The sequence below is a fragment of the Typopeltis vanoorti genome, chromosome 22, assembly GCF_054136105.1.
Source record: "Typopeltis vanoorti isolate ZY-2024b chromosome 22, IOZ_Tvanoo_1.0, whole genome shotgun sequence".
NCBI lineage: Eukaryota > Metazoa > Arthropoda > Arachnida > Uropygi > Thelyphonidae > Typopeltis > Typopeltis vanoorti.
Genome location: NC_143570.1, coordinates 70,985,202 through 71,006,240, shown reverse-complemented (window position 1 = coordinate 71,006,240; position 21,039 = coordinate 70,985,202). Strand labels below are relative to the sequence as shown.

Genomic DNA, 21,039 nt, shown 5'->3' with positions numbered 1-21,039 from the left:
GATATTTGTATAATTTATGGTTTTTGATCACAAGCATTGTTACTAATGCCGAAATATAAGACGAAACAGACTGCATGAGCCTGTAACTATTCCAAAATTTCCTGTCTCATGGCTGTAACAACCAACCAATCCAAGAATGGGCACGATGAGGCGCATCAATTTCTAAACATTTATAACGAGATGCTGCATTTTCTAGGATATTATCAGTTATTGTTGTCAAGTCCATTGAGGAGCTCCTAGATATGACCTTGCAACTGTAGAACTGCTTTTCTCTAGGATTATTGTCAATTTTCTGTACAGCAGCAGCAATTGCTGGACAAGAATAGATATGGGCAGGTGTTAGTTCAACTCCTGGACAGTTCTTGCATGCTTCTTAGCTCCTACTACCATCTGGCGATGATTGTAATTATTTCTTTATTTTCCATTAATTTCTCTGACTTCATCCTTCTTCTTGAGTGTTTGTTTGTTTTGGCGACAGAGTAGCATCAGTTAGTGCTAGTGGATGTACTTTTTGAGCTAACTTTCTTGCTTCTTTGGCTAGACTGTCAGCTCTTTCATTGCCTTCAATATTTACATGGGCTGCATACATTGCAGTATACAGTTCTTATTTTTCAAATTTAATGTTGTTAGTTGTTCATGAATTTCCTGTGTGAATTTTGTTTTTTCATTTTTAATGTTTCACGTGCAGATTGTTATTCCTTCTGTAATGATTATTATTGGATTAGAGAAATAGAACTTGAGAGCTGTTTGTATGGCTGTTAAATCACAAGTGAAGGTCGAAGCTATTTTGCCAGCTGTGGATTTGATTTGCATTTCCTCGCCTTCAGGTAGAGTTAGAAAAACCCCTCAACCTCCTTGGTTGAGCGCTTCAGCAGATGATCCATCAGTGTAGGCAATGATATGGTTTAGATTATTTAAGTACTGTATAGTGTCAAGTCCTTTTCTTTTATTTTCTTCCTGCCAATCCTTTTTTGAACAAGGTTCTAGAAGATTAAGTTTATCATTGTGTTTTTGGTAGAATAGTGAAAAGGAATGGCTCTTTGCTTATTTCAATGGACAGGTGTTCTAAGTCGATCTATTTTCTAATTTCATGATCGCATTGTAAAGTGGATGATCATGTCCAGGCATCGAAAGTGAGATGTGATCCTATTGTTGGCTCCCGATTCTGTTAGTGAATTTAACTGTGGAGAGTTTTCTTCTGTCTTCTAATATGTGAAGTCCACAATCTTTTAAATTATTTGTGGATGAGACCGCACCTATAATGATTTTTGCTGCTCTTGATTGTACTCTGTAATAGGGTCTGTATGTGAATGGCCTTTCTAATTAATAGAAAATTACAACGCGTTAAAATAAAAAGAAAAAACAAATAACTGTGAGAGATTTATGGACCGATTTCCTTTCTATGGAATTTAGTTGAAATATCTGTCTATTCTACTTTGAAATTGTTTAAGATCGTAAATCATTAGCCTTTGTAACCAGAACAATCTGATGAAACGAACCAATTCATGGGTATTGACGTAGGTTTCTAGGAAATTACTGTACTGGAAACTGTAATATTTTCAACATATCGTTGATATTCTAACATCGCTATTATGTATTTGAAGAAGATTTTTTTTCTCCAAAGGTCATGATAGGCTTTAATCTCAATTACACAAAATCGAGTATCTCTCTCTATTTTATTCTTGTAATCGTTTTGAAAAAGGATTAAAATTCTCAATATTGCAATCATGAGTTTAAAACAATCACCAAGTTTTTAAACATATAATTCTAATACAGTCAACGACACGGAAACAAACTGTTTTACAAATTTATGATCGCTTACCTATAGCAACATATTTCTGATGAACTACGTCGTACTGTGGCCACACGAACTTCTCGAACCTTCCTCTTCCTTTTTCAGTAATTCCTTCCTGCTCACTTGCTGGAAGATTTGGGTCACTGAAATGTAAGAAACAAATAAATATCATGCGAATCTTATAAATGAATATAGCATACTGAACTTCATTTCTATATGCTATAATGATAATATAATTTATGAGTATAGTTAACTAATCAAATGCTACGCTATTTTATGTTTGAGAACTGCAACCATTTTATTCTTAAACAATATTTACCTTATGAAAACAAGTGCTTATCGAAAAATAAATTTCAATATTAAAAAAACAAACAAACATCCATCCATACTGGAAATAGTTCTACATATTGTTTATATGTATGTATATAAAACATACAACAAAGTATGGTAAAGCACTAACTCAATCTGAATGCATTTTCTATATTAAAAGTATTAATTTTGTTCTAAGTTAACTTAATATTATTCGCTTTTTGAATCCTAAGATTAAAAAAAAATATTACACGTTTTCCACTTTAGGCTTTTAAATTATGCGTATTGGATAGAAATCGTCTGATGATTGAAGGAAATGGCATGAAATGCAATATTTTTGCAAAAAAAAAAAAAAAAAAAAAAACATAATTATTTACGGCAATGAGCAAACAACGCGAGCACTTTGAAAACGGCAACTCATGCAAAATATCCATGATTATCATATTCATGGATATTTTGCCTGCGTATTCGCTATAAATCATACAGATGGCACCACTTTTACCTACAAGAAAGGTAAAAGTGGTGCCATCTGTATTGATTAATAAAATTAATTAGCAGCATGCATAACATGGCTTAATTTTAATACAATTTTCAGAAAAGTAAGATGTAAGTTTGGATTATATATTTTAATCATTAGTTCATATCGAAATCACCTATGAATCCAAACTATATTTTATTAAAGAGCCTGTTGGGAAGGACCTGAAAACTTGTAATGGTTATTCGTATAAAACTGCAAGTACTGGTAGTTCAATTAGTTAATTTGAATACTTTTATTTTCAGTAGAAGTGATTAAGAAAAATTAAACTGTCCCTTTTATTCAGCGATAAAATCGAATGTAGTGTAAAAATAAAACAAAACATGTCACAGAATTAGGAATGAAGTTTTTTTTTATCATCATAACAAATTAGCCTATTTCTATTCCATGTCTGAAAAAAATACTGTTAAAAAGTGAAATCCGAAATTTGAACAGTTTAATCTTTTCTCATTGAAAGTGAATAATAAATGAGTTAATTTATATTTTCATTGTGATGAGTGCATTGGTGGTATTAAACTGAACAAAGACAACAAATATTTGTGGATCAAATTGCAGACACTTCATATTATCTCTTAATTTATGATACGTATTGCTTGTTTTGTAATATTTAATAAATAAAATAAGCAAAACTTTATCTCTTTATGGATAGCCTTGGATCAGAACGTGTTTTTTCACTGCAGCTCTTTTTAATTTAAAAAGTAATGAAATGATCATAGGTGGTATTGCCTATCATCGCTGTATTTTTTGGCAATTACGATCTTTAAAAATTCAAAGTGTAGATATTAATGTATGCATATGATAAATAGAATAGTAGGATGGAGCTGTATATTGAATCTTAAAATATACATAATGGTAAAACTGATAGGATACTATTAAAAGATGGAATGTGGACAAAGAATAAACTTGGTGATGAATGATCTGATATTAATGATAAATACACAATGAAACTTGTAGAAATTATTAAAACTGGGATGACAAAGTCTAATTGTAAAAATATATAACGAAATCCATTAACGAGGTGAAGTACGGGAAAAATAATAAGCACACAAATCCAAAGATATTTGTATATTCCTGAATACGGAAAGAAAATAACTACATCGTACAGAATTCTCATTATATTTTCTTTTAATCTTCAGTTCATTATCCACGATTAGATATTACAGAGCACCCGATGTGTTAAAATGACGACCCAGCAATCTCAAGAACAAACAAAATCTCTAAATTCGAGACGTCAGATCACGAAACTAAAGAAGTATACATATTTAAAACATATGTATGTGTTGGTCGAATACAAGAACTGCATTGCTGCTCTACGAATTTTTAAGATACTTTATCTTTTGCCTAAATAAAGACTGCAATAGACTTTCTTGTAATATATATTCAAAAATGAAGAAAAAAAGGATTCACTAGTCAAGAAATAAGCCAACTGTAGTAAATAAACTTTTAAGAATATACGAGATTACAAAATGACCATTTTTAAATGTCTCATTGATATATCTAAACTATGTTCAAAACAATACTTTTCTTCACTGGTGGAAAGGCACACAGATCGGTGCGTCGTTATAGTGTAGTATTTTACGTATAAACATTGCTTTTATTGTATAACTACGAGAACTCTTTATTACCTTATATAAAAATAAGAAAGGCTTAAATTCGTATATTTTTTATATTTAAAATTTCAACTTCCATCCGTTCTTATTGTTTCATGTGGTTGATGTTTTCTTTGTTACAAAATTCTGCATATCTTTCGTTCGGAAATGTATTGTAAGTCTGTGATTAGGAAAAGACCATAAGCTAACTTAAATATTATTTTGACAATTATCAATTTGAAAGCTGTTTATTAAAACAGTCGAAGGGAATTAAGGATATTACCAAACAGGAAAATTCTGGTAAAAGAAGACCAGATGAGATATTGTCGAAGCCCAAAAGTGTTCTAATAATTACTTGTTGTGTGTGTTCAGATTAGTCTTATCTGTTTTTTTTTTAATTTCATGTGAACATTATCAAAGTAAAACTGATTGTAATATCCCGATTTACAGTACTAAAAAACTTCCTTTTTCAAAGTGAATATGGAAACTTAAAGAATTCTTCAGGTGGAGAACTTGTGCTTAACTTCTATTCTTGATATGTCTTTCAAGAAGTTTTTCTGAATGTACGGCAGTTTCTCGTGGTGTAGACACTTCACTGAGAATAGTGAAGAGATCAATGAATGTGTCATGGAAAGAAAATTTCGAACATGCAGATTATTTTCTTCTTCCTTGCATTTCTCTAAGGAAAAACACGTCGACATCAGCATATTAATGTGACTTGCCATGCTGGCTGCATTGCAAAGGAGTACCTACTGACAACACAGTCAATATTCTGTTTTCAACCTATACAGAATCAAGCTGAATAAATCTTATCGTGATTCAAATGACGTCTAATGCTAAGAATGTAACAGCAGTCATATCTGATATTTTCAGGACGAAATAGCATTTTAAGACACTTCGTTTCCTGTGATGAATAACAGGTAATTTCCAGTGCTAGCTCACACCTGCTCTTGAATGCAACTTCTTTTCGGGTGGCAAATATTTCAAAAGGAGTATTTTCTAGTTTTTTATGGATGAGATCAGGCCATTTGTTTTATCAGTTTAAATTCTAAAAACACATTGAGTTGTTTTAACTTAATATTATCCGGAATAAAACAACATGGATGAGCTTTTAGCTTGAGCTACACAATCAAACTTAAATAAACCATCAGTTTATACTAAATATATCTGAAATTATAAAAACCAAGTGGATATTAAATCCAGCATTATTTCCAAGCCGAATATAGAAACTATAAAAGTTTCAGTTGAAATTTGATCAGAGAGTTTACTGGAATACACTATTTTTACAGTTGCCCTAGCCGGACCTAATAGGAAATATGCCCGCTATCACAGCGTCCATATCCGAACCGACCGAGAGTTCGCTTAGAAAGCGAACTCTCGGTCGGTTTTCTACACCTCTCCAATGTTTCGAATTCCTTAGTACTGAGAGTTTTCGCTCTCTTAAGGTTTCTGCCTGGTCTCTGACGAAAACTAGTCAGGCCAGTGAAACCTGATCAAAATGGACCAACAGGAGGCGAATATATGGAGGCAACTCGTAAACACCGGCGAGTGTATTCCTGTAAGGTCTCTAGTCAAATTTCATACAAAACTTTTATAGTTTCTATCTATATTCGGCTTTGAAATAATGTTGATTTAATATCCACTTCATTTATATAATTTGTATCGGCGAAATGAAGCCTTTTGGCTCTTTATTTTAGTAAGTATTTTCTTTTCTGATATAGGATTACTAAGGGTTTAACTGATAATTTCACACGAATTAGAATTATGGTTCAAAGTCACTCCGTGGCAGTCAGCGTAATAATATATATAATTAATTTATTTCTTTGATGTGGAACTCAGAAGTTGTGACAGAACCATAACGGATATCTTCTGTTGATATGAAGTAGAATTTAAAGGACTTGATTCAAGGATGCGTTTTTCTCGTATTATGGCTATTCAAAATTTTTATCATTTTAATAATTGGATTTCGGGCATTATATTGCACCTTTGTTATTATAAATGGTTTTGACTTTGAGTAAATATTTCGACATTGCAGAATATCGCATGTTTAAAACAATATCATTTGACATTAACAGGAAAATCAATCCAAATGCTCATTCATGCAAGAATTCGGAGTGTTCTGAAGTTGTTTTGGATTGAGATGACTGGTATAGAATACGGTACTATACCATGTAACACAAATAGTATTATTTGTTTACTATCATATATATGTATACAAGCTTAATGGAATAGCCATGCAAGGAGTCGAATGACAGTGAGAAATTCTTTTGGGAGAAGCAGAACTATGAATCTACGAGAACAGAAAGTCAAAGTTCAGCAGCTTCTAGATGACAACAGTCTGCGGGAGAATTTGCTGCTTATAAACTGGTTTATTTATCACCATTTTTAACATTAATCTATCGACAAGTGTGGTAAACCTATAATACATTAGTATTATCGTCTCTCGTTTATGATTGTGTTATATATTTCTAATATTTTCACACAAGCGCTGCGGTTATTTGTAATGAATAAAACAGTCATGTTGGCAGTGATTACTCACGTTTCAGCACAAGCTTCGCTATTTCAACAAAATCTAATATTCCAATTTTTTGAAACACTAAGATATTTGGTTCTAGATTGGAATAATCATGTTTCAAACAAATCCTATGTAGAGAAATGTTAGGGGTAAATGAAACCAAGGAAAAAGGATACGAAAAAGCAGAAATAAATTTACCACTTAAATCAGTTCGTCTAACAAAACATTTTTAACTCGTCGTGGGTAAAATAATTATTAAGCGATCTGCCATGGAACTTGAGCAATTTGCATAAGCACGAATAAATATTGAAAGTTGGTGCTCTTATTAGCATTAATAGTTTTTGGTGAGCGGCCATTGCAAATTTTGCTTCTAACAACGTGTGAATGCGGTTGTGTCTGTTGGTGATATTCACGGGCTGAATATTTTGCAACTGGAAAACTAGAAGTACCTAAAATAAAATTATTTGCCAGAGAAACTAATTTAGAAGCTGAAGATCTTTCTATAATCTTATAAAAAGGTTTCTCGCATCCGGGTTTTTCCAAAGAATGAGAAACCTCGCGTGTTTTAAATTCGTATTCAATATTAACGAGCACTCAAAAATAACTAATTAAAAAAAAACAAAAAAAATGAAACTATTTCTGTGTAACATTAAACCGGTCAGCACGAAAAACAAATAAAGAAAATGAAATATCCCCAAACTTCTACATATTAGTTACCAATAGCATTGATTTGTCAAGCGATTTCTTCATGGGCAAGACATGCTTTACGACTTATTTGATCACGGACGACTACTTCAACGCAGGTGACGTGACTGTGTCCATCGTAGTATCAGGAAGTGTCAGACGTTCCTAACAGTTCTGTTAGCAACACTTCTCTGCCTCTGGCAGGAGACGTTGTCTTGGAGACTACAAACCATGTCTCTCTTTCGCTCGTTCAAGACTTCACGCTCTGCAGATGACACTCGATCGTTAAGTAGGTGTAAATTAAGAGACCATAAACCGATGTGCATAATTTATTCTAAACAGCTACGGTTGTCAGTCCAACTTGGCAAACACACTGCGAGAGACAGCTCAGGTTACACTTGACTGAAGTGAAATTGGTCGCCTGGTTTCAGAAAGGAGTTTTAACTGGTGCAAACGAGCTTGAAAACCACTCATATTATAAGTGTCATTGTCGTGTGTGTAACTATCTTACACTTTCTTATTTCTTCATTGACTAATTAACTGTTTTCAATAATAAAGTTCGTAATATCTGTTTAATGACATAGAAGCGTAAGAATAACAAAACATCATTTGTTATGGAATAATAACAACATTTAATGGAACACTAGAAATCTATTTGCTGTTGACGAAATCATAAGTGAACTAGCAATCGCATTACATATTTCTTTGTAAATCGATTCTCTCATCAAACGTGAATGTTGACATTCTTCTAGTTCTAAGAATTCACTTGGTACGTTTCATTATTTTCTTAATGGTGTCGCCTTTTCTTCTGCATCTTTCGCCATCAACACAAATGTATTATTAAGAATTTTATTGTTTTTAATGCTGAACATTTACGGATCTTTTACTGCTATCGAAAAGGCAATTCCGTTTTAATTATAGCCTCCCTTGAGACATCTGAATATTAGGTGCGATTACATTTATAAAGTTAGAATGAGAAAGCCATTAAAATCAGAATTAATTCTGTCTAAACAGTTATTTATTATAACATTTCTTTGAGCATAACCAAAATCAGGGCTGGTTATTCAGAGTACTTTAAATTCTGCCTTTCATCATCATGATGCTTGTCAAGGATTTAGGCCTGTCTGGCCTTAGAAGTCATCGTTGAATCTCTTAAGAGGACGTCCTGGTTTTATTTTTTCCTAATGGTTTGTAATTGAAGGCTTGTTTTGGTATTCTTTCAACGTGTTCACTCCATTTATGTTTAATTTTTTTTATTTCTTTTGTGATCGAATAGAGTATACTTTATGAGAATATCTGCAAACTTCATTTCATCTGCTATTAATCTTTGTCTTTTTGTTTTATTGTCTAGATTTCACTTCCATAGAATTGGACTGGTAGGGTTAATGCGATGTTCTGCATTACCTATCAACATTCTATATTAATAGACAATCCTTTGAAAAGTCCGATCATACATACCAGTATTACAACAAATTAATAAAGTGTTTCATTTCTATAAACGTAAAAACAATCGGCACAATTCTCTCCCGAGATATGAAAATTTTGCACGGCATGCATCAAGTAAGAAATAATGAGAATCATGATCAAGGTTTTTATTATTTATTTATTGATAAATACAGTTTTTCTCTCGAATTTCTAGAATTAGCTACCTCTTATGATAGCCGACCAGCAACGAAAGATAATACAGTAAAATGATAATAAATTTATAGCAAAAACGAAGTCGTTAATTACTTCTAAAAGGTGACAAGCAAGGAATACCAGTGCAAGACATTCGTTGGTACCTATGAAGAGATGCTTACAGCTAAACGTATAGCTAGAGAAAGAATTACTTTCTGGAGAATAATGAGAACACAATTTTCTGAACTAGTAATCTCCCAATTCAGTATGGTATTAAAGCAGTATAGGGAGATAGTTAATTGTGGTTCCACAAGCAGGAAAAATAAAAATCATAAGCGATATTTTTCAGAAGCCAGTATAAATCGAACACGGCCATATGTTAAAGCAAATATAATATAATTAGCGGAATAGACTGTCTACCATTCAATGTGGAGTCATGCAGATAAATCACACGCAACCAGGCTTATGATAAACAGACCTCGAAGCTTTCAGATAGCTGCCGATAACAAAATGTAATTTAAAGGGAAAAATGAGTCAAATGAAAATTATTAACAATACAACTATTTTCAAATAATTAATTTTAATTTATAAGTATATGCAAAAAAATTATTTCACAATATTCATTCTTTGAGATACAACTTTACAATTGATTAACCTTTGGTGACTACATACTCGCTTTTAAGTTGTTCCTTTTCATTAGATATTGTTTCAGAATGAATCAAATGAAAATAAGATTTAATTAGAACCTTTGACTTAAATCGAACCAACATTTATTTTGATAAGACCCATTACTATACTGTATTTATATTAAAAAATATTTATGAGGCAACTAGGGGAGGACTAATCCTAAACTAGCTTAAGGTCTTTTAATTAGTAATCTTTCATGCAATAGCATTCTACTCCTCTAATTGATCATGACGCATATCTATCACTTTCGTTTCAAATGAAAATCAACGTAGCTAATTAGAGCGCTTTATTTTGATTGAGATTTCCACCCACTAACTTTTAGCAGTTAGGTAGAGCAAATTCGTTTTCATATGCGGATCGTTGCGATTTCAACTTTGCAACAAAAGGATAAAAAAAAAAAAAGAAATTAGTGAGAGCTAAGATTTAATGCTAGGATTTTTTCTGAATGACTCGCATATAAAATTCTTATATTTATTTAATGACATAAATTATGGTTTCCTATGCAACGCGTGTTAAAGATCGTTTCAGAAATTTAAATTGTATATTGCAGTTTAAGACCAGTGAACGAAAAGAGCTGTTTATTTTACAAAGCGATTTAAAACGGAAATGAAAAAAAAAAAAATTTAATGCGTGGCTTATGCAACTCCCTTCTAACACAACACAAGTCGAGATTTAAAATGTCATCTAGTTTATAGGCAACCGATTGTAATGGCACTGCAGAATTAAACCAAATTGATTACGTGAATAACTTAACTTTCAGGAAGGAACCATCCACATTGTTAGAATGCTTATACGAACTGTGCACGGGATGATAAGCAGTTTTGCATCATATTGCAAGTGGGTGGGCGTGTGAAGAACCTACGTTAAATCAGCGTGTTATGCATCTTAATGAGAAATACAGCAATGGAATTCAACGTCTGCAGAACAGAATACGTTACGGAGATGCTCAAGATACTTCGCAGCCGTCTGCCGTGATTTCGGACTGGGCTGATCTGGTTTCAGTTCAGTTGTACGAGCATGCATTCGGTTCCTCGTTACATCGAAGCGAAGGGCGTTAACTAATCACGAACAGTGCGCAACAGGAAATCGTGCAGCCATATCGAATATCAACTGGTGATGATGTATTTCCAGACGGCAACACATTCGACCACGCATCAGGAGGATTGTTGTTGAAAGGTCGAAGATTACAGAGGAGGTGACTTCGATCATATTTGACTAACCCTCCTTAATGAAAATTGATTTCTAGAATATGGATTTTAATTTATACAGATATATTAAATTACAAAGTAATCAATGACTTATCAAACGAATGCCAGGCTTCCGATTTTCGGTTGTCAGGTCGAATAAACAGATTTTTGAAGATTCAAGCGAAGTACTTTATGGAGATTTTATTCTTTTTTAATTTATGCTTCCGTTTTAAGATTCTTTAAACGTTGAGGTACATTACTGCATATCATAACTTCGAGTAATCAGGAGTTTTCTGTGCAAACAGTGACAATAATAAAATTTGCACACAAGTGTGCGAATTTATTATTGTCACTAGACCGCGCTCGTTCGAAAATTATCTCTTATTACGTGGCACTGCACTCTAATCGATAGCCAATCCACTTCTTTCAAGAATATATTTTCGTTTCTTTACAGTAGGTTTATGGCTGAAATACTATTTATCTCATGAGTACTAATATGATATTTGTAATTTAGATATGCAAATTTCTCTTTATTACAAATAGAATTTTCATGAGGGACACAAATTAGCTATGGACACTTAAGAAAGACAATTTCTCCTAAAAAAGGTCCACATCAAGTTTAAGGGTTCATTGTTCTTTCGTTAGGAGGTGAGTACCAAAATATATTTTCTGAAAACATCCGTGGCAATGGTAGCTATTTGTATGAAAAACAATTATACTATTTTTCGCTGATAACAGCTAATGGAAGATCAAATGTTACAAATGTAGTCTTCAGAGATTTATAAAGCAATTGATTTAGCACCAAAGGTGAGTAACATTGAACTTATTTAGGTAAGAAGAGAGAAAATGAAAGGCAAGCTCACGTCTTCCCATTTTTTCGATGGCGTAATCAATAGTTATATCGTTCTTTTGAAATGCACGTGACTTCCTGTCAGTTAGAACTTCATTACATTTGAAAAAATCCAAGTCGATTATAAGATGAGAAAATCAAAAGGATTTTTAAACTAAGTAATGTAGGAGGTTATTGAGATACTGATGTAACTCCCTGAACTGTATGCTGATTTACAGGAGTAGAATATGGTAATGAAGCGATCGCATGTACTATACAACCACTTTTTAGTATTTCAAAGTATTCCTAACCAAGTAGAGGAAATATTTCTGTTTGTTCGTGTTGTACGCAGGAATACTCGAGGAGAGAGGATTATAAAGCAGCTATATGAACTGCTAACTTTATTCTAGTCACAGCTATGCTTTTCACCGACGAAATTACAGAGAACAGTACCGTAAAATATCTGTTAGGCGGTTGGGTTACAGTTCAGTAAATCACCAGGTCCCATGTATATATAATGAATCGCAATATAATAGCTGAAATTATAACATCATCAAACTCTCATTCAGGAGATTAAAGTTGAATTACATAAGCAGGATGAGAAAAATATAACAACGCCGTCTTCATAAAGAAAAGAAAGTTACAGTTTAACACTTCCTTTATATTATGCAAACTTATGAAAGAGGAGTCAGAATTTCCATAACGAGAGAGAAGGAAATGAAATTAACTACATTATGAATAATAAATATCCTCTTGCTGGATGTTAACAGAAACAGGATTAATGTATGAATACTTATTGATATTCTAATTACTTAATGGAATTTTAAAATGGTAGAATTGGAAGTTCATTACAAAGAAATCTAGAATTAATCTGAATAATCCTAACATCAATTTGAGTAAGCGGAAAGGAAGCTCGGAATAGAATCGATGAAACAGAAAGCCAATTTATTCAGATTATCACGAAATGCGCTGTCAGTAATAGCCAGTATTTTCGATTGATAATTGGATGAATTTCACGCTAAGCAATGGAATATTAGTGAAAAAATTGCGAGAATATAAACAAGACAAAAGAACGGAAAAGTGTAGGAGTAGACATATGAAAAACGTGTAGCAGATGCATCTGAATGACATTATTTTTTCGTGAATCAGTACAAAAACGTAGCTACTGGCTACGTTTTTGTACTGATTATATATTTATGATATATTTTATATCCGTTTTGAGATTCTTCAGCGTAAAATTAGACAAATTTCCTAAAAATGAGTCATCTCCGAAAGTATACCTATTAGGACATGTATACTTGTTGTAGAAAAATCAAACGGAAAGGTTTCAGGCGAGGTCACAAACTCAGATCAATTACGAGTTGGATTCGTAGTTTTTTAATTAACAATCTCTTGCTCATGTGTATTCTATATTGGAGAATTGAGTTGTTTATCAGCTATCAATTACATTTTATTCTTTGTTAATCAGCAATAGAACACTGCTTAGAAAGTGAAGTATCTCAATGACTAATTCAAATGATGTCTGTGTGCACGCACGACCTGTATCAAGACAACTTTTTATTCTCAATAACACATAATTGATAACTGCGATAAAATACTTGTCTTTCAGAACACGTATAAGTCCTATTCTAGTAACAGAATTTGTGATAATCATAAGGCATTTGTAATACAGGCAGGCAATAGAAAGATAGACTGATCTCTTAGCTTTAGTTACTTCGGTCGTAATTCCTGCTCTACACATGAACGCAACACGGCTTCTCGGAAAGCAAGCTACACCTTTGAATCAAACATTAGATTGCTTGCTTAGTTTGCTCATGATTCCAACAAACTCTAATTAATAGAAACATTTAAAGCGCGAAATCTTCAGGTATATAAGGTATAGTAAGATTTTATTCTTCCCTCTGAAGCTATTAGAGTAATCGACTTCTAGGAGTGATTCTTTCCCTGGGTACTTGTCCCACCTGAACTGTGGTCACTGGAACTGGTTCCTGGGACCCAGTGTTGAATTATGGTAGGTCAGAGATCTAACTAACCTTCAGCGCTGTCCAGGAATCTGTCAGCCTGGAAGCGAGAAACATATCAAGTATATTAAAATTGGTACTTGGAAAGTGAGAAGATCGAATCAACTTGGAAAAGTAGATAAATAGAACGATTATATATTAAAATACTTGGATTGTCAAAGACATTCTGGAAATGCGATATGGAATTTTTAACTACTCTTCCAAACGGAAAGGAATATTAAGTTATGGGAAGTGGAAGAAATGAGTATAGAAAAGACCGTCACGTTCAGTTATTAAGGTTAATAGGATATCTGAAAGAATAATATCAATTAATTTTAAAAGAGGCAAAACCAAAACTACTGATGATTATATAAATTTATGCACCCAGCACATCTGAAAATGAGAAACAATTTTATGAAAAAATATATGCAACTATTGGAGACAGGGTGTTAATTATTATGGGTAATTTAAATGCCAAAATAGGTTCTGTTGAAGGCGCATATGGCATAACATAAAAATTATAGATGTAATTGAAAATTGCAAAAAATGCATTTTATGAACAAAAAGAAAACGTCAGGTACACTTGGAGATCTCCTGATGGCATACATAGGATTTCAAATAGAATTTATTATGATCAGTCAGAGATAAGCAAAGGTTGTGCTAACCGTGGATCAGACCACTGACTTGTGAGAATTACAACAAATATAAAGTTAAAAAAGATAACTAACAGATTTAGAACATTGAAGTGAAATATAGATAAACTAAATAACAGTATTACCAAGACTTTATTTCAGAATAATATAGCACTCTATATTGGAAAAAAAGAAGGCCACTATAAACGGATCAATATAAAAGAAGCAATATTGACTGCGGTAGAAAAATGTTTTGGAAAACTAAAGAGTAATTTAAAAAAAAAAGGAATGGATGACTGAAGAGATACTAGAACTAATAGTTAAAAGAAAGATTAGATAGACAAATAAATGTAAAGAAGAAAAGCATAGATGGATAAATAAAATTTCTTAATAACCAAAAGACAAGATACAAATATGTAAAGAATACCCAACAGAATTGGCAAACCTACGACCAGTGTTCATTCAAAAAATCCAGATATACTTAAATAAGAAATAGTATAGTAAGAGCAATAAAAGAACTACCTAATGGCAAAATGACTGGATGTGATGGAATATCAGCTGAGTTAATAAAAGAGATAGGGAGAAATAACACAGAATATATATAAAATAGGCATACTACCAGAAGACTTCATAAAATCTATTAGCATTCGGATACCAAAAAAATGATGCACCAGAATGTAAAGGTTTTAGAACAATTAGTATCATACTTCAAAAATACTATTGAAAATAGTAAAAGACAATGCTTTCTAGAATTAAATTACTTTATTATTGAAAAATCAACAGAAATAAATAATAACATATTTATATAATACAGCCATAATTCTGACTCTTGATTAGTATTTCAAGTACACCAGGTAGTAAGCAAAACCAGCAACAGAACACAAATTTAAGGCCATCAACGGGTTTCGTTCAAAATGTAAAGGCGTATAATTATTTAGGAGTAATGATTACAGAAGCTGGAACAACAGATATGGAAATAAAATCATGATTAGTTAATACAAAAGAAGCATTCTAGAATAATAAAATCCTATGTATGGTCCATATTAAATTACGGATGTGAGACGCGGACATATACAAAATCCATAATCAAGAAATTGCAGGCCTTTGCGATGCTATGGGAGAGCACTAAAGATTTCTTGTAACTAAAAAAAAAAAACTAATGAAGAGGTGTTGAAGTTAATGGGAACGAAACGAGCACCGATGGAAGACCTTATAAAGTGAAAGTTGGCAGGACACATTAAGAGAATTAGCTGGAAAATTAGAGAGAAGAAGACCTGGTTAGCCAGGTCTTCTTCCCTCTAATTTCTTGGGTTGATGATGTAAAGAAATGGATGGGTAACAAGAGCCATTAAGACACCAAAGGAATGGCAGAGGATCAGGCATTCTGGCACACCATGATTGCTAACATCCAATTTGGAGAAACTACTGAAGTAATTTAATTAAATAGTAATGTTTCTATAGAAATATTAAGTATAAATACAGCTTTCAATTAAACACTTTAACAACTCAAACAATTATATGCATTTGCGATTACACCAGTTTTCATTTTAGATATGATACTGACAAACCTCACTCTTTGTGAGGTTTGTCAAAAAGAAGAGACATTTACACTAATAGTGTCTTGCAACAATATATATATATATACTATGAAGAACCAAGAATATTTCTGAGGTAATCTTAAATAGGATGCGACAATGTAAAATCTCCTTTTTTGTACACAATTCCCAAAGATAAGCTGAAAGCAAAAAGAACTAGGAATTTCATAATGTGAAATTTTCTTCTAAGCAGGATATATATATATTAAGGCACTAAGGACTGCGGGAATTTTGTCGACTAACCAAGCTATATTCGAGTTTGGTGTATTTGTTTAAGAAATGATATGCTGGAGAAAGTATGCAATCGAGCAAAGAGATTGCCATCTGAAATGAGTATCTAATATTTTATGACGATTCGACCCACAATTTTAATATATCTTGGTTTAGATAAAACTTAGATCTACCATTAACTCTATTCTACAGATCAGTCATAGTACTTTTTTTTCAAGCCAATTGAAATCCCCAAATAAGCAGGAGGATAGATTCATGCCTGGCGAGGAAATTCATTCTCAAGTTATTCACAAAATTCCTTGTGCAGTGCAATTTGAAACTTAAGGCCTGTAGGCTGGATATATATTTCTACTGGCTACCAAGTGAAAACGTTATCCAGTTGGCCAGAAAAACTTTGGAGGAAACATCTCGATTTTGTACCTTACAAATACACGAAGAATAAGATGGGAATTGCTTTAAATTTAGAAAGCTGTTCAGGGAATAAATAAGTTGAATAATATATTTTTACATTTTCCCATGAGTCCCATACTAGGGAATATGCAGGTTAGCTATACAAATATATTCTGTTGGTGAAAGAGAAGTCAGTCACGGCGGTGAACCTCCGAAATTATTGTGGTAGGAAACTAGCGCATTCAACGTGAATATTACTTGACTATAAATAAATTGTATTCATCGTGGTTTGTATTTGCTTACATTTTTGTTTAGAATTACTTTGGCGTCGATGCTATATAAACGTTGTTTATTTGCATCGGATTCAATACCAATGAACCTTTATTTATCAATCGTATTTTTTGTCTAAATTAATGAATTATGTTTACCAGAATTTTCCATACATGTTTTAGTTCCAGAACAACTTCTATTAAGAATTCGATCCCGCACTGAACTTCGACCTTAAAATTAATCAATTCAAAACCGCTGCATTGTGATCATTCGCATCAGATAATTTCACTACACTTTCTCTTTACCGAATCGAAACTTGAATTTTTGAGTTATTAAATGCAACTTGAGAAAGTCCGAATTATTTTAATTTAGTTTTGATTCTGAACAGAAAAATTGTATTTTCGCTCCTTTTCCCCAAATCGGAACTCGATACATATCCTGAAACTAATATATGAAAAAGAAGACTGCATTTATATTAAATTATTTGCTTTAGTTTTAAATCCTTCAGCTACCAACCGACTTCAATTAAATGGTCTGAAACATCCGGTATTTATCCCTGTCCATGCTCAATGAAGTTCTATTAGGCATCTCAGCACAGCTTCCAAATTCCCCTCCTTCAATTACTAGCAATTACCTACATTGTCCCTCCGCCTTCTCTCTGGTATTACAATCATTGTGCGGTAGTGAGGAACTAGTGAAACGTGCCATAATGTTAATTACCACGCAATTAGTAATTCTGTATTTATGAGCAACTAACCCAGTCTTCTCCTCATGAGGCATTAATTTTAGAGATTTTTTTTTTTTTATATTACTCAATTAGGCTTACTGGGTGACAACACATTTTTGGTGTGCAGAAAGAAGTGAATCTAAAGATATTAATATTATCTAGTGCTGAAAGAAAACTAAGGTTCCCATATCTTATTCTTTTAGGATGGAAGCAAGAAAAAAAAACTTAATGTAATTCAATACCAGTAAAAAACAGTGATGATTCATCCGTAACATACAAAGGACAATACATGACCGAAATAACTACACAGAGAGAGAGACTGATATGGATAAACAAAACAATCCGCAAATCTAAGCAATAGAGTACGTTTTCGCCATTTTATTTTACTTTGAAAAAGTGAATAGGATTATAAAAATGCTTAAGATTTTAATATAAAAAAGTATATATTACGGGTATAGAAATTTGCAGCACTTCAGTCACTATATATCTAGGCCAACGCGTTAATTTCTTTTTAATTACCGTAAACAAACCAAGACTTATTAGAGATGGTAAATGTGATGCAAGGATTTGTGACATGCAATTCACTTCTACCAAAAAGAACGAAATTGTCGGTTGTAGTCCCTAAAAAAACAATAATGGTTTTCTACTAGGTATACAAATTACTGAGCCTCAATAGCGCGGTCGGAAAGATCTGGGTTCGATTCCCGCCCATTAAGTGAGGACCCTTCATCTGGTCTCTTTCGACCAAAGGTGAGTTAGCCAGTCTCATACGAAGGTAGAGGTTTTTCGTCCCTCAGAAAAACCAAACCAGCCTGGTGAACACACACGACTCTGCAGTCAAAATATATAGGGAACATTGCCCTGCCCTTGGTTTCTTGAGGCCCCAGTGTTGTATTATACATAGATCTATAATTGCGAACCTTCAATATGAAGATGTCACCTATGATGATGATACAAATTATTAGTTGCATTGAAATTGGTTAACACTTTTATTAGACAGTTTGTGATGTTTCTACAAGTTCGTTTGGCAAATATTAGTAGCAGTTACTTCTAATTATTGAAAATGCACTACAGTTTATCATTCATCGCTAAAACGCAGCTCTTCAGTTAGTGTGAAAATGTTAATATTTTTAAATGAGACTTTTCGTCTAGTAGTTTTGATAGTGTATTTAGAATGTGTGCAATAAGGATATTGCAAATAAACGAAAGTGTTGGCTCATGACTTTTGCATAATACCTGGGTATTAAAAACAGGAATATTAATCCGCCTCCTTCCATTGCTCAACAGTGGGATAGAGAATCCTCTAAACTCATTTCATGAATCAGTCTTAATTACACTCTTAAAACTCCAGTTGGATAAAACATTTTGTGAATGTGTTGCACTTCAAATATAGAGCGTGTGTGTGCTTTGAAACAACTTGATTTTAGAATGAGTCTAAAAAAGGTGCTTCAGTTTTTCACAGATGCACATAATACATATTGTCATTACTATCATCATGCTACTACCATCAATTTCCATCAATGATGAAGAATATGATATCCCATTCTTCGTCAGCCATGCGAGATAATTTAGTGCTCATTTCAAAACAACTTATTTCCTTGAAGCGATATAAAGTATTCATATACAAGGTAGAGTGATTTTTGTAGTTGTATGTTTTGTAAAACGAGCAAACGAATGTTAAATTAAGGGTATAAAAATTATTTTACAGCCAGTATGCGAAACTCTAAGAGTTTCATGCAGATAAACTATCGACGAATCCAAGGTTACAACACCAAGGCAACTCGAACCAAAGGTGGAGCAAGCTCCATCACTATCCTTGATATTTTCTCATAATGCAAAACACAGCTCCTAGGAGATGTACTACTGCCTTACATTATGAGGAGAGGCTACTACCCAGACCGGTTTCAACCTTTTTTAAGGTCTCATCAGTGAATAGGTAGACCTAGATGATATCAAAGTTTAAGTGAAAAGAACTTACATACTTTCACTATACGAATGCCAGAAAGGTGTGCCCATATATTATAACTAAGATAAAAAGCCAAACGGCTATTTTTTCTGGCGAAGTTAACCCCTTAACGTACCAATTAAAAATCACAAAGCGGTCGTTTTTCTGCCAATTTTTTTGGGCGAGGCGATTTGCTGGATCAAATTCATCATTATGTGAAAAATAATGAATTTGTGCAAACGCAAACGAAATAGCCGAATACAAGCCGTTGGCAACTTTTCTCGGCTGAAAGGAAATAGGCGCAAGATTGTCTAGCGTCTATATTGGGTTGTATTTATATGTGAAACCAAAATTCAAAATCAATTTTGGTGCAATAAAAAAAAGACTTGTCACAGACGTCTTTGTGTGTTAAGGGGATAAAAATCCCTTATTATATTTTATAGTTAATTTAATTAAATTCGCCAGAAAAAAATAGCCGTTTGGCTTTTTAATTTGTTTAACATTTGCTTGCTGGTATTATGGGAAAAATTGCATCATCGGATTCACAGAAAATTTTTCCCATTTTTATTTAATTCAAAAATATTAATTTCATTTCTTCTAGAGATGCAATTCTAGTGTGTGTATACACCTCACTATCGATTATTCTTTTTTGCTCTATCGACATTATGTATCAAGTTATTCTCATGCTAGTAAGAGTTTTATTGTAACACTTGCCTTGTTTGTGTTTCAATTGTTATTCTGTTCATTTTAAAATAAAGAATTAAACATTTCCACGTTGTTATTACTTAGAAGATTATAATAATAAGAAACCTGGATCGAAGATGTTTGAAGAAACAAACATGTAAATAAAAGATGTGGAATGTTTGAATTATTAGCAGAGTCAATAAAGATTACAGAATTATGAAGAATGTTTTTTTTCCTCTATATGTAGAGAAATTTGTCACAGATCAGAAAAGTATATCTTTGGTAACCTATAGTGTAAAAGAATAAGAGTGATATCTCTAGTATGTATAACTTTATGAATATGTTAAATTCCAGATGGGGAATCATGGCTCAACACCACACTTGTCAATAAATGCATGCTGGATGGTATTATAATAAAAATTGCAATGACTTTCATTATGAAAATACTACTACAGATCCGGGACAGCCAGTTGGCAGATATTCAGGCTATGTTTACCTTTGTCTTTTTTCAGTCATTAAAATGTGCATTTGAAATATGATAAAACACGAGTAGTTATGGAACCTTTGATAATGGTTAATAAGTTTAAAATTTCAAACTTCCACGGTCTGACACTTTTTCTGAACGCTACACAGTAGGAAGAAAATTCTTGCTACTTGAAGTAACTGCTATACAGTGCTTTGTTTTCATTCTACTATGTTGCCATTACTTTATGAAACGTACTTTGCGATTATTATGATTAAGTCAACGACAATTTCCCATGCGAATATATTTCGAGGATCCAACTTATTTTTCTAAGAATACTGTTATTTCAACTTTT

The 21,039-nt window shown here is 32.7% G+C and overlaps 1 protein-coding gene across 1 annotated transcript in view; it reads right to left on the bottom strand.

Annotated features, from left to right (window-relative positions):
* LOC150094482 (neuroligin-4, X-linked-like) overlaps positions 1-21,039 on the bottom strand; it is a 204,587-nt gene that overhangs the window by 23,069 nt on the left and 160,479 nt on the right. The window contains exon 5 of the mRNA XM_090412481.1: positions 1,823-1,938. Coding sequence (XP_090268607.1) covers positions 1,823-1,938 — 116 coding nt within the window. The remainder of the gene's footprint in view (positions 1-1,822; positions 1,939-21,039) is intronic.